The sequence below is a fragment of the Amblyraja radiata genome, chromosome 2, assembly GCF_010909765.2.
Source record: "Amblyraja radiata isolate CabotCenter1 chromosome 2, sAmbRad1.1.pri, whole genome shotgun sequence".
In the NCBI taxonomy this organism is placed as follows: Eukaryota; Metazoa; Chordata; class Chondrichthyes; order Rajiformes; family Rajidae; genus Amblyraja; species Amblyraja radiata.
The window spans coordinates 124,574,076-124,588,837 of record NC_045957.1 but is presented as its reverse complement, the minus strand read 5'-3'; the positions used below and the strand labels follow the sequence as shown (position 1 = coordinate 124,588,837).

The following is a 14,762-nucleotide window of genomic DNA, read 5'->3' as shown; positions in this document are numbered from 1 at the left end:
GCATGGTGGCGCAGCGGTAGAGTTGCTGCCTTACAGAGAATGCAGTGCCAGAGACGCCGGTTCGATCCCAACTACGGGTGCTGTCTGTACGGAGTTTGTACGTTCTCCCCGTGACCTGCGTGGGTTCTTCGGTTTTCTCCCACACTCCAAAGACATACAAGTATGTAGGTTAATTGGCTTGGTAAATGTAAAAATTGTCCCTGTGTGTAGGATAGCGTTAATGTGCGTGGATTGCTGGTCGGCGTGGACCCGGTGGGTCAAAAGAGCCTGTTTCCATGCTGTATCTCTAAACTAAAATTAAAAGTGGCTGGTAGACATGATGGGGAGGTGGGGGGGCATAAAATTGTGAGCATACTACCTGATAATCACCAGGAACATGTCTAGCCATGAATTCAATGAATATAAAAGTATCCTCGACACAAAGGAGGCAGCAGAAAGTTGTAGACACTTCCTAGTTCATCACAAGCACTGACCTTCCCACCATCAAAGTGATCTACAGGAGGAGCTGACTCAAGAAGGCTGCTAACATTACAAACTTACACAACCCCGGCAAGGCTTTCACCTCGCTCCTACCATCGGGACCCTGAAAACCAGGTTCAAGAACAGCAACTATCAGGCTCTTGAACACTGCACGACACTAACCTCAGCAACTATGAACTTCTTAGCTAGTTTAGTTTATTGTCACATATACCAAGGTATACGTTTTTGTTTTTGTTGCACTTTTGTACTACGGTTTTGTACTATAATGGTCTGGTTACCTGGCACTACTGATTATTAATTGACTGTATTAATAATCATTGCATGTTTATTTGTGTGCTATTGGTTTAAAGGTCTATAAACCTGTAGATAGGCACAAATGCTGGAGTAACATAGAGGGATAGGCAGCATCTGTGGGTAAAAGGAATGGGTGAGCCTTCTTCAGAAGCTGCAGCAAGTAGGAGTTTTGTTGTTCTATTGCCAGTACACTGACAATGAAACACTCTTGACTTGACTCTGGAGATGAATGAATGAATGATATGAACGGTGCTTTATTACATGTGATGTCACAGTGAGATGAATATGCTCGCGGTGCAAATCTGAATGCTGTTTCCTACATTTCTCACAGACAACCCCGCAGATTCTAAATGAGGGATTTGTATCCGATTGAATTAATCTCAACAAGAGCTTAATCACTGGTTACCTGATGATTTATTTCAAACTCTGCTAATTGAAGAATCTGTTCAGCATGCAATTGACAAATTGCTATGACATTTCCCTAAATCCTCCTTGCAATTAAACAAAGCCTGCACAGAGCCTCTATTACGTCCCATTAGCCAGTTAGCCTAGTAGCCTCAAGATAAGCAAAGATACAAATGTGAGGTCTGAAGTGCTATCAACAAGATGCCACTAAATTATTAGCTAATCACCAATTATGATGGTTTTTAAAAATAATCATGTATTCCTCGCCATAGTATGTAATTAAAAAGCATACAATTGCTTTATAATAATGTCCAGAAAAGCTTTCCAATAACTAGTAACGAATACAGGGTTTATGCCAATTGAGTGTTAAAGTTTGAATATTATTTGTGACTGTTTTATTTGAATTTCTGGTCTATTGTGGGAATTCACACAAGATTCCTACAGAAGGTGACCAAAACTGAACACAGAACTCCTATTGTGGCCTTACCAATATGTTGTGCAACCAGGCATGGAAATCGCTATCAAAATATGGAGGGGACCGGGGTACAGGGGGGGACCCAATTTATTGGCGGCCGCCCGCGCATGCGCATGCTCACACACACGCGCGATGCTTCGGAGGCTCAACCCAGCGCTAAATGCAGCTCAACTCTGCCTGTCTCGCCGGGTTAACCTACAGCCCTGCCTGGACTGACGAACACCAGCGCTGCTTCTCCGCGCTGGCTGTAAACCTGGGCCATATTTCCCGCAAGCCCAGGCAGGGCTGTAGGTTAACCTGGCGGGGCAGGCAGAGGTGAGCTGGGTTTAGCGCTGCTTCTCTACGCTGGCTGTGGGCACAGCTCCCGTCTGACTCCCGACCCCTGCCCCCCCCCCCGGATTTCTGCCCCTGTGTGCAACTGTAGCATAACTTCTATACTCAATACCCTGACTGACGAAGCCCGATGTGCTAAAAGCCTTCTCGACCACCCTATCTACCTGTGATGCCACTTTCAGGGAACTTACCTGCGCTTCTAGATCCCTCTGCTCTACAACATTTCCCAGGGTCCTGCAATTTACTGTGAAGGACCCGCCTAGTTTGACTTCCCAAAAGTGGTGTGTGGTGACTGATGACTGTGTTGATTACACCATGGATTGCATCTTAATTCAGACCGGAAGCATGGAGGAAAATGTGTCATTTGATGGTCATTTCCTGATTTATGTAATTTTGCCAGCAAATCACATTTTTACATTTTCTACACACTTTTGGCCTAAACATATTAGGTTAGAAAAAGAGGAATTAATTGTATCATGGTTACAGCAAGAGTATTAGTTTGAAACGACCAAGAGCTCAATTTCTTCCATAAAATCAGAGGTTTCTCACCCCTGAATCAGAAGTTCTTGGTTCAGGTTCAAGCTTGCAAAGTAAGCTGATCCTTACCACCGAGTGGTGACTTGTTAAAGGTGGATGACTTTGGCAATTCTAAATCCTCTCCAGTTTATTCAGAAGAAAAAAAGGACACTTCAAATAAAATTGTGGCCAGTGTCCTGACCAACATTATGGCCCAAATGATTTGTATTCAATGCAAGCCAACTCATCCCCACTGAAGTTAGACAAAAAAAGCTGGAGTGACTCAGCGGGTCAGAAAGCATCTCTGGAGAAAAGGAATAGGTGATGTTTCGGGTCAAGACCCTTCTTCAGTCTCGATCTGTAACACTACCTATTCCTTTTCCCCAGAGATGCTGTCTGACCCGCTTAGTTACTTTAAACCAGCATCTGCCCTTATTTCCAACACAGTCCACATCTCCACCACTCCCTTCCATACCTGAAACAATGCCATGCATAATCACTTCCTGTCTAATGTCCTCATGAATGAATGAAGAGTTCCAAGGTGGGAAGTTAAGCCTATAGTTTTAGTAAGTCATAAATGCTTGCGCTGCTAGTGAATCACTCAGGCTAAATCACAGCCTGCAGAAGCTTGCCCTGGAACGGTCTCACATCTCGCTTTCCCAAGCTGTGGTGTTCCATACCTTCATATGTTTCATCTTTCATGTGTCATGTTGTGTTTTGTGACTGTTGGCAGACCAATTTCCCTCCTGGGATGAATAAAATTCTATCGTATCGTATGTTCATAAGTGATAGGTGCAGGATTAGGCCATGTGGCCCATCGTCTACTCCGCCATTCAATCATGGCTGATCTATCTTTTCCTCCTAACCCCATTCTCCTGCTTTCCCTCCATAACCCTTGACACCCGTACTAATCAAGAATCTATCTATCTCCACCTTAAAAATACCCACTGACTTGGCCTTCACAGCTGTCACAGAGATTCACCACCCTCTGACTAAAGGAATTCCTCCTCATCTTCTTCCTAAAGGAACGTCCTTTAATTCTGAAGCTATGACCTCTGGTCCTAGACTCTCCCACTAGTGGAAGCATCCTCTCCACATCCACTCTATCCAGGCCTCTCACTATTCAATAAGCTTCAATGAGGCCCCCCTCATTCCACCCCAACTTTCCACTCTATACATCGTTCCACTGTCATTAAATCCCACACCACAATCGGTTGGTGGGGGCGCTGCGAGGCGGCTGCCCTGCTAGCAGCTTGTTCATCATTTCTACTTTTTTGTTTTTTTTAGTGTGTCCAAATGTGTGTTTTAATGTCTCTTGGTGTGGGGGATGGTGAGGGGGGGTAAGGGGGAAACCGCTTTCGGTCGCCTCCTCCACGGAGAAGCAACTTTTTCCATGTCGCCTCCCTCGCGGCATAACATGGATTGGTGCGGCCTTTCCCGGAGTTGGGCCCAGAGTTTCAGCAGCGGGCGCAGCGTGGACATTATCATCACGGAGCGGGCGAGCCCTTGCCGGGGTCGCCCGAAGGGAGTGCTCCGATCGCTGGCACGCAGGCATGGCGTCCGGAGCCTGGGACCCCTCGCCAGGGACCCCTCTCTGAAGAAAAGCTCCGATCGCCGGCCCGCGGCCAATAACATCCTGAAGCCGCTGCCTGCGGAGCTTCTAGCCGGGGATCCCTGGAGAAGCTCCGACCACCGGCCTGCGGCTTACAACATCCTGAAGCCACGGTCTCCGGTAGGGAAGCGCCAATTCAGGACTTACCGTCCCGACGAGAGAGCCTGTACATCTGGCCACCTGCAGCGGCGACTGCGGAGGTTTATGGCCCCGACCACAGGAGAACAATGGAGGAGGACCGACTGTACTTTGTGCCTTCCACCACAGTGAAGAATGCTGTGGTAGATGTTTGTGTTAAATTTTTATTGTGTATTGTGTGTTCTTTTTTGATTGTACCGCTGCTGGAAAATTTCACTTCACTGCACTTTATTGTGTATGTGATGAATAAATTGATTCATTGATTGATTGAAAATACCCTCAGCTCTTCGCAAAGGCCCATTTGCAATAAAAGGTAAACTGCATCTGGGAACAGTAGAGTCAGAGGCTGGTGAATCAATGCAAATCATTGCCACAGACGGCTGTGGAGACCAAGTCAATGGATAGTTTTAAGGTGAAGATTGACAGATTCTTGATCAGTAAGGGTGTCAGTGGTAATGGGGTGAAGACAGGAGAATGGAGTTGAGAGGGAAAAATAGATCAGCCATGATTGAATTAATCAGCCGAGTGGCCTAATTCTGCTCCAGGTCACATATGAAGTATAACTGATGGAAACAAGCCCTTCGGCCCAACTCATCCTTGCTGACCAATCGACACTTGTCCTACTTGCCTGCATTGGGTCCATGTCCCTCAAAACCTTTCCTATCCATGTACCTGTCGTGTGCAGGTAGCCACTGCTGACACTTACCCGAATAGGCTGGGACACCGAGAGTTTTAGCATCGAACTTCGAGGGCACCGGCTTCAATATCTGTAACACAACATTCACAAATATATACCTTACTGTGACATTTTACAGCTAAAGAATTACGTGCTTACCGCAACAGAAAAATCAAATCAAAATCAATTCAGATGAAAATTTGGAGACAAAATGCTATGAAACCAATTCAATTCAGAATAGACAATCGACAATAGGTGCAAGAGCAGGCCATTTGGCCCTTCGAGCCAGCACCGCCATTCAATGTGATCATGGCTGATCATCCCAAATCAGTACCCCGTTCCTGCCTTCACTGAAGATGAAGGCAGTACCCCGTTCCTGCCTTCCTGAAGATGAATAAAATTATGGCGTCCAAAACTCAGGTAATGAAGCAAGAATCTTGAAGGATTTGCGAATGATGCTGATTAAGGGGGATTCATGGATCTAGTGAGATGCTCTGACCTGGCACAACTGCTCCCTTTATACCAAGGGTGGGACTAAATGTCCGAGCATGCAGCCTATGTGCAGTCTGCTCAGATCAGCAAATCAACAAAATTGGGCATCACACTCTGCAAATTTGTTCCTTCAAAGAACATCTGCTATGGTGACTCAGTTGCCATTTAACATAGCATAGTACAACGTAGCAACAGGCCTTACAGCCCACAATGCTTGTGCTGAACATGATGCCAAGGTAAACTAATCTCATATGTCTGCACATCATAAAAAATAATAACAGAGAACAGATCATCATCGGAACGGGCATTTTGGATGACAATGTTTGTCATCAGATGCCTAGCTGAACGGATCTCATCTGCTGCAAGTGATCCATATTCCTCCATTCCATGGGCGGCACAGTGGCAAAGTTGCTGTCTTACAGCACCAGAGACCCAGTTCAAACCTGACCACGGGTGCTGTCTGTTTGGAGTATATATTCTTCCCGTGACCTGCGTGGGTTTTATCCGAGTGCTCCGGTTTCCTCCCACACGCCAAAGACGTACAGGTTTGTAGGTTAATTGGCTTCGGTAAAATTGTAAACTCTCCCTATTGTGTGCAGGATAGTATAAATATGTGGAGATCACTGTTTGCGCAGACTCAATGGGCCGAAGGACCTGTATCCGCGTGTATCTCTAAACTAAACTAAATTCCCTGCAAATCCATGTGCCTATCAAAAAGCTTCTTAAATACCACTATCATGTCTGCCCTACCACCACCCCGGCAATGTGTTCCAGGCCCCACCGCTCTCTGTGCCAACAAAAATTGCCACGCTCATCCTCATTATATTTTCCCCCGTCACCTTATAGCTATGCCCTCTAGTGCTCATCCTGGGAAAAGCGTTCTGACTGTCTATCCGATCCAGCCTCTCATCATTTTATATATTCTATCATCTCTGCTCAACCTCCAAAGTTCCAGAGAAAACAATCTAAGTCTGTCCAGCCTGCAGCTGAATCCCTGTAACCCAGGCAGCATTCTGATAAACCTCCCCTGCCCCCTCTTTCTTGTGACAGACACAAAATGCTGGAGTAACTCAGCGGCACAGGCAGCATCTCTGGAGAGAATGAATAGTTCAAGTTCAAGTGAGTTTATTGTCATGTGTCCCTGATAGGACAATGAAATTCTTGCTTTGCTTCAGCACACAGAACATAGTAGGCATTTACTACAAAACAGATCAGTGTGTCCATATACCATAATATAAATATATACACACATGAATAAATAAACTGATAAAGTGCAAATAACAGATAATGGGTTATTAATGATCAGAGTTTTGTCCGAGCCAGGTTTAATAGGTGACGTTTCGGATCGAGGCCCTTCTTCAGACTGAAAGGGGAAAAGGCAGGAGAATGGGGATAGGAGGGAGAGATAGATCAGCCATGATTGAATGGCGGATTGGCCAAATAGCCGAATTCTACCCCTCTCCCTTATGACCTTATAAATGCAAATAAAGCAAATCCCTGCAGCAAACTTTGAGTTACCTTGGGATTGTCCATAATTGGCGTCACGATAAGATCAGCATCTGTGTACACAAGTGCCTTGATCTGCGAGTTCATATCCTAATGGTGGCAATATATAAAGATTCATGAGAATAATATTGCGCTAAACAAGTCATGTCATTAATCTCTGTACAATAAACATACATCAACATGTAACATCATTATGCACTGCTGTGACTATTACCCTTTATTCTTCATACATGTATATTTACAATGGAAACTGGTGAATAACTACATTGTGCTATAACTAGGATTTCCCCAGAAACACTAGGGGACCGAGGATCTAGTGGGAGAGAGAAACTGAAGGGAATCCACATTAGTCAGGAAATGGTAGGTACACAAAATTGCTGGAGGAACTCAGCGGGTGCAGCAGCATCTATGGAGCGAAGGAAATAGGCGACGTTTCGGGCCGAAACCCTTCTTCAGACTGATGGGGGGTTGGTGTTGGTGTTAGGTAAACTGTTGGGACTGAAGGCAGATAAATCCCCATGGCCTGATGGTCTGCATCCTAGAGTACTCAAGGATGTGGCCCTAGAAATCGTGGATGCATTGGTGATCATTTTTCAATGTTTTCTCGACTCTGGATCAGCTCCTGTGAACTGGAGGGTAGCCAATGTAACCACACTTATTAAGAGAGAGAGAAAATGGGGAATTGGAGACCAGTTAGGCTTATATTGGTAGTGGGGAAGATGCCAAAGTCAATGAAGAGCTCTTTTGTTTTTTTTGGTGTTGAGTGCCAAGTTGTTTTCTGAGCACCAGCCTATTAGCCTCTGTACCTCCTCCCTGGAAGCTGACTTATTAAACCAAAACCTCACTAACTGCAATGTTTTTCTAAGCCACTAGAGGGAGAGGGGAACTGTTTGATTCAGTAACAAATTGTAAGATACATTTTTAGGAGAAACAGGAAAGTGCAGATGTTGTAATCTGGAGCAGAAAATAAACGACAGGAAGTAGCCAGCATTTATTTTTGAACTTTATTTTTTTACATGGAGCAACAGTTTTTTGTTCAATCAATAGCAAAGTGAAGAGTACGTTCTGGTTGCCAAAGCAGCATGCATTCATCAGTCAGAGAAATTACACCCATGACTGTGTGTAGCAAGATCAGATTCAATCCAAGCAGAAGCATAGGAAAACAGGACCAGGAGGTTGCAGTTTGACCCTTCAAGCCTGCTCTGGCATTTAATTTCTATGTTTCTATGTTTCTAATCCCAGATTGTACAAATCCAGTGCCATATTCCAGATTTCTCTGAAATCACTTAGTCATAGAGAATCAGAGACATACAGCATGGAAACAGGCCCTTTAGCAAAACTTGTCCATACATAGATACATAGACAATAGGTGCAGAAGTGGGCCAGCACCGCCATTCACTGTGATCATGGCTGAACATCCACAATCAGTACCTCGTTACTGCATTCTCCCCATACCCCTTGATTCCGCTAGCCCTAAGAGCTCTATCTAACTCTCTTTTAAATGCATGCAGTGAATCGGCCTCCACTGCCTTCTGAGGCAGAGAATTCCACAAATTCACAATTATCTGAGTGAAAAGGTTTTTCCTCATCTCAGTTCTAAATGGCCTACCCCTTATTCTTAAACTGTGGCCCCTGGTTCTGGACTTTCGGGAACATGTTTCCTGCCGCGTGTCCAATCCCTTAATAATTTTAGATATTTCTATGAGATCCCCTTTCATCCTTCTAAATTCCAGTGAATATAAGCCCAGTCGCTCCATTCTTTTATCATATGTCAGTCCCACCATCCCAGGAATTAACCTGGTAAACCTACGCTGCAGTCCCTCAATAGCAAGAATGTCCTTCCTCAAATTAGGAGACCAAAACTGCACACAATACTCCAGGTGTGATCTCACCAGGGCCCTGTACAATTGCAGAAGGACCTCTTTGTTCCTATACCCAACTCCTTTCATTATGAAGGTCAACATGCCATTAGCTTTCTTCACTGCCTGTTGTACCTGTATGCTTGCTTTAAGTGACTGATGTACTAGGACACCCAGGTCTCGTTGTATTTCCCCTTTTTCTAACCTGACACCATTCAGATAATAATCTGCCTTCCTGTTCGTGCCTCCAAAGTGGATAACCTCACATTTATCCGCATTAAACTTCATCTGCCATGCATCTGCCCACTCACCCAACCTGTCCAAGTCACCCTGTATTCTCATAACATCCTCCTCACAGTTCACACTGCCACCCAGCTTTGTGTCATCTGCAAATTTGGAGATGTAACCCAAGGTGTTAATGTGTGTGAGAGAGATTGGTCCTCTGTCCCCTAGTACATCTGGGAGGTTTTTTGTGTCTTCCTTAGTGAAGACAGAGCTAAATTACCTGTTCATCTCATCTTCCATTTCCTTGTTCCCCATAATAAATTCACCTGTTTCTGCCTTCAAGGGTCCATCTTTGTCTCAATACATTTTTTCCTCTTCACATACCTAAAGAAGCTTTTACTATTCTCCTTTATATTCTAGCTTACCTTCACACTTCATCTTTTCTCCCCGTGTTGCCTTTTTAGTTACCTTCTGTTGATCTTTAAAAGTTTCCCAATCCTCTGGCTTCCCGCTCATCTTTGCTATGTTATACGTCTTCCCTTTTATTTTTATACTGTCCTTGACTTCCCTTGTCAGCCATGATCGCCTCTTATTCCCCTTAGAATCTTCCTTCCTCTTTGGAATGAAATTATCCTGTATCTTCTGGATTATTCCCAGAAACACCTGCCATTGCTGTCCCACTGTCATCCCTGCTAGGGGTCCTTTCCAGTCAACTTTGGCCAGCTCCTCCCTCATGCCTCCATAGTCCTCTTTGTTCAACTGCAATACGGACATTTCCGATTTTACCTTCTCCCTCTCAAATCGCAGATTAAAACTTATCATATTATGGTCACTACCTCTTTATGGTTCCTTTTCCTTGAGTTCCTTTATCAAATCCGGTTCATTACACAACACTAAATCAGGAATTGCCTTCTCCCTGGTAGGCTTCACTACAAGCTGCTCTGAGAATCCATCATGGAGGCACTCTATAAAATCCCTTTTCTTGGGATCCAGTACCAATCTGATTTTCCCAGTCTACCTGCATGTTGAAATCTCCCATAACCACCGTAGCATTACCTTTGTTACATGCTAATTTTAACCCCTGATGCAACTTGCACCCTACCTCCAGGCTACTATTTGGGGGCCTGTAGATACCAACCAACATGCCCCGTCAACACTTGTCCTACATGCCCGTGTGTGGCCCATATCCCACAAAACCTTTCTATCCATGCACCAGTCCAAATGTATTTTCAATGTTTAAGAAGGAACTGCAGGTGCTGGTTTACACTGAAAATAGACACAAAATGCTGGAGTAACTCAGCAGGTCAGGCAGCACCTGTTGAGAAAAGGAATAGGTGATATTTTGGGTTGTGACCCTTCATCAGACTTCATCAAAAGTCCAAGTGTATTTTAAATATAATAATTTTATGCTAGAGTTATTTCTAGTCTCTTTTAAACCTTTCCACTCTCACCTTAAACCTCGTTTTACGCTCACACCCACAGTGTCTCACCACTCAGCCATCTACACTGCAGGGAAGAAAGTCCCAGCACTTCCTTATAATTCAAACCTTCCACATCTGATCACATTCATAAATATATTCGTTATTTTAAAAGGGGCAAAACAATTAAAATAGAGCAAACCAAATTCTTAAATCCAAATAATATCTCCAATTCAATGTCTCTGCCCCTTCCACTGCCTCTTTGGCAACTATTGGCAGGCCTTGCAAAGACCTCTAGATAATAATTCTAAACACCCACCTCTACCCACTTCTAACAGCAACATTTATTGTAAAGATACAAGTGGAACAGTGGATTATCCATGAAAAATAAACTATACATTTAATACAAACAAACAGGCATGACAGTTAAATACCTGTACTGAAATGGAGGCACTTTTTAGTCGATCAGTCTGTGGTGCAATGTTATTCTGGTTTACATTCAAGCTGCTTCGTGGTGTTGGATGGGAGCTATTTCAAAAAACAAGTTGAATCTGGGTTTGTTCCTCTTCACACATTATAAAATAAACCAAACAATTAAATACATAGCATGCCATTGGCAGGACTATGGCAGCTAATCACCTTGTAAGGCTCTGCTCCTAGGTAGACCATGAAAATATAAAAAGAACAAATGATCCAAGTGAAATTAGCACAAACCTCAATGTCACCACCTGTTAAAGGACAGAAAATACACATAACTTGCCTATGCTCTCTCGAAACATAAAACTTATGACATAGGAAACATAGAAACATAGAAATTAGGTGCAGGAGTAGGCCATTCGGCCCTTCGAGCCTGCACCGCCATTCAATATGATCATGGCTGATCATCCAACTCAGTATCCCGTACCTGCCTTCTCTCCATACCCTCTGATCCCCTTAGCCACAAGGGCCACATCTAACCCTCTTAAATATAGCCAATGAACTGGCCTCGACTACCCTCTTTGGCAGAGAGTTCCAGAGATTCACCACTCTCTGTGTGAAAAAAGTTCTTTTCATCTCGGTTTTAAAGGATTTCCCCCTTATCCTTAAGCTGTGACCCCATAGCAGTACATTCAGCCCATCATGTCCATGCTGGTCAAAGGGCAACAGCCTAGCCAGGGATTTGCAGGCCATGTTTCTTCATGTACATCCAAGTATGATGTAATTATGATTACATTTTTTGCCCCAACCAAGAATTCACATGGATCAAGTCTTTCCTCGGTCTCCTTGCTCACAATCTTAACCAGATCTGATAAATGACTCTTACATCTGTCCTGCACCCTCACCAATGTGATCATGTCATTCCTATAATGTCATACCCACAACTGTACACTTGCTAAAGCTGTAGCTTGGCTGCTGCTATCTGCATTTCGAGCATAAAATGCCTGTTCTTCTATTATATACCATGACAAAAGAGGCAGCGCATTTCTTTTCAATTACATTTGCCACTTTTCTGTCCAACTATCCAGACCATCTAGATCTTGCCAGTGTAAAACTCTCCTCCACACTCTCAACTGTGCCACCAATTATTCTATGTGTAACATTTCATATCATGCTCTCTATATTTATATTGAAATCAATCATCTATATAAGCCAAAAAAAGGAGAATAAAGTACTGAGAACATCATCCAATCACAAGAATGCTCAGTCACCACAACCCCTTGCCTCCGACCACTAAGATAGTTAGCATTCAATTTATCATCGTCAGTTGAATCCCATGAGATTTTACTTTTCTGACAAGTTGGCATATTCTCCCTGTGACCACGTGGGTTTCTTCCAGGTGCTCCGGTTTCCTCCCATATTCCATACACCTGGGGGTTTTGTAGGTTAATTGGCTTCTGTAAATTGCCCTGTTGTGCAAGGAGTGGATGAGAAAGTGGGATAACACAGAATGTGTGGAATGGTTAGGCATGGACTCAGTGGGCCAAAGGGCCTGCTCCCTGTTGTATCATCCAACTCAATCTGCCTCCTTTGTGTGATCTTATCAAAACCTTTGTTAAAATTCATCTATGTCGCACTGAATTCACTATTGCCATTGTTCAGCTTATTGTTAATCGGAGATGATGTTTCCCGTCAACTATCTCCAATTAATCTGTTTCTTTCTTACACTATTCCTTTGAATGGATTCCAATAATTTACCCGAGATGGAACATAGAACATAAAGCATAGTCAAGCCATGAGTATTTTATTGCCGTGTGGCCCAGATAGAACAATGACATTCTTACTTGCAGCAGCAACACAATATGTAAACATAGTACACAGTAAACAATATAATAAACGAGAAAAAAGTTCAATGTGTGTGTATATATACATATACACACATACACACACACATACGTACACATAAAAACCAAACATACAATAATTGTGCAATAATAACAATAATAGTCTATGGTGTTCACAACTTATTGGAGGTTGTAGGTGGCTGTTTTTAAAGATGATAAACTCCTAAATACATCCCCCTTTATTATGCTTATCCCTTCTAATATGTCACATGACCTCTTTAACTATATGATGACACCTCTCTTGTGAAGACAGCCGTAACATATTCATTCAACCTTTAGCCACACTTTGCACCTCCATTCATGGGATGGAACCTACACGTTTGTTATCCTCTTGCTCTGTAGACACTTATAAGCAAAGCTAGGAATCTGTTGCACTTTTCTTCCAAATAGGTTTTCAATTCCTTCTCTTTACTTTCCAAATGTCACATTTACTTTCAATCAATCTGAAGAAAGGTCCCGATGCGAAACGTCATCTGTCCATTCCCTCCACAGATGCCGTCAGACCCACAGGGTTTTGCTCAAGATTCCAGCATCTGCAGTTTCTTAACATAGAAAGTACAGGACAGGAACTTGTTCTGCAGCCCACGATGTCCATGCTGACAAATTAAACTCATCTCTTCCACCAGTATGTACACCCTCATTTCCTGGGTATCCATGTGCCTATCCAAAACCCTCTTAGTGTCCCTGTGATATCTGCCTCCACCAATACCCTAGCAGCATGTTCCAGACACTCACCTCCTCTGTGTAAATAAACCTTGCCCCTCTCACCTTAAAGCTATGCCCACTGGTCCTTCATACAAAGATGGTTTTGTCCAGACTCTGGAGCAAGAAATAGTCTAATATTACAAGAGCCACACATACCTGAGTAAGAAGATGGACTCCTTGGAATTCATGTCCAGCACATTCTTTGGCTGCAAATCAGCAGGATTTTCTGCAGATTAACAGAGGATAAACTTTCACAAACTTTATACTGCATTATGGTGACGTATTCATATAGAACCCAACATTTTTGGAAGTAAGCTACATAAATCACACAGCATGATGGAATATAATTCTTTTGAGATCTGGAATGAGATTCAAGTGCCCATGCAGACATTTCTTAAACTCTGTCAACAACTCTGCTTCCAACCTTCTCTGGGGCAGTGTGTTCCAGGTACTCGCCACTCTCTGGGTGGCAAAAATCTCCTCTAAATCTCTGACCGTTACATTAAAACTTTATGAGGAAAAATATCCTGCAATCTCCCATATCTGTAGCACTGATCATTTTACATACCTCAGTCACACCATAGAGTCATATAGCATGGAAACAGGCCCTTTGGTCCAACTTGCCCACGCCCACCAGATGCCCCATGACACTAGTCCCACTTGCCCACATTTTGCCCGTATCCCTCTATCCATATCCCTGTCCAAATGTCTTTTTAATGTTGTTATAGTCCCAGCCTCAACTACCTCCTCTGGCAGCTTGTTCTATACACCCACCACCTTCAATGATAAAGCTGCCCCTCAGGTTCCTATTGAATCTTTCCGCTCTCATCTGAAACCCATGTCTTATCATAACCTCCTCCGTTCTAAGGGAAAAGACCTAACCTCTCCAGTTTCTCCTCATCACTGAAAGGCATCATTGCATGCCTTTTCTATAGTGTGGTGACACAGTATTCCAGTTACCAATGTTTTATCAAGTTGGAGCATAACCTCCCTGCTCTTGTACTTGGTGCCTGCCTAATGTATGCCAGTGCCCCATATGCCTTCTTCACCACATTACCTCCCATGCTGCTGCCTTCATGGATCATTGAACATACACACCAACGATCCAACGTTCCTCAACAACCGTACAACTTTTGGTGGATGTCCTAACCTCATTGGTAGTCCCAAAGGGCATCAACTGGCATTAGATTCTCTAACACATTAATATCACCCTGTTGCTTTAGACTAACCTCCACACTGTCAGCACTCCACCTCTTTTACTGATCATGCTTCCAACACCCACATCCAAATCGGTCATGTGCATTGCA

At 43.6% G+C, this 14,762-nt stretch overlaps 1 protein-coding gene across 1 annotated transcript in view; it reads right to left on the bottom strand.

Moving 5' to 3' along the window:
- The window catches only part of ulk4 (unc-51 like kinase 4), a 324,061-nt gene that overhangs the window by 265,870 nt on the left and 43,429 nt on the right, over positions 1–14,762 (bottom strand). The window contains exons 11-14 of the mRNA XM_033015040.1: positions 13,612–13,681; positions 10,864–10,957; positions 6,940–7,017; positions 4,960–5,020 (exon numbers count right to left, since the gene is read on the bottom strand). Coding sequence (XP_032870931.1) covers positions 4,960–5,020; positions 6,940–7,017; positions 10,864–10,957; positions 13,612–13,681 — 303 coding nt within the window. The remainder of the gene's footprint in view (positions 1–4,959; positions 5,021–6,939; positions 7,018–10,863; positions 10,958–13,611; positions 13,682–14,762) is intronic.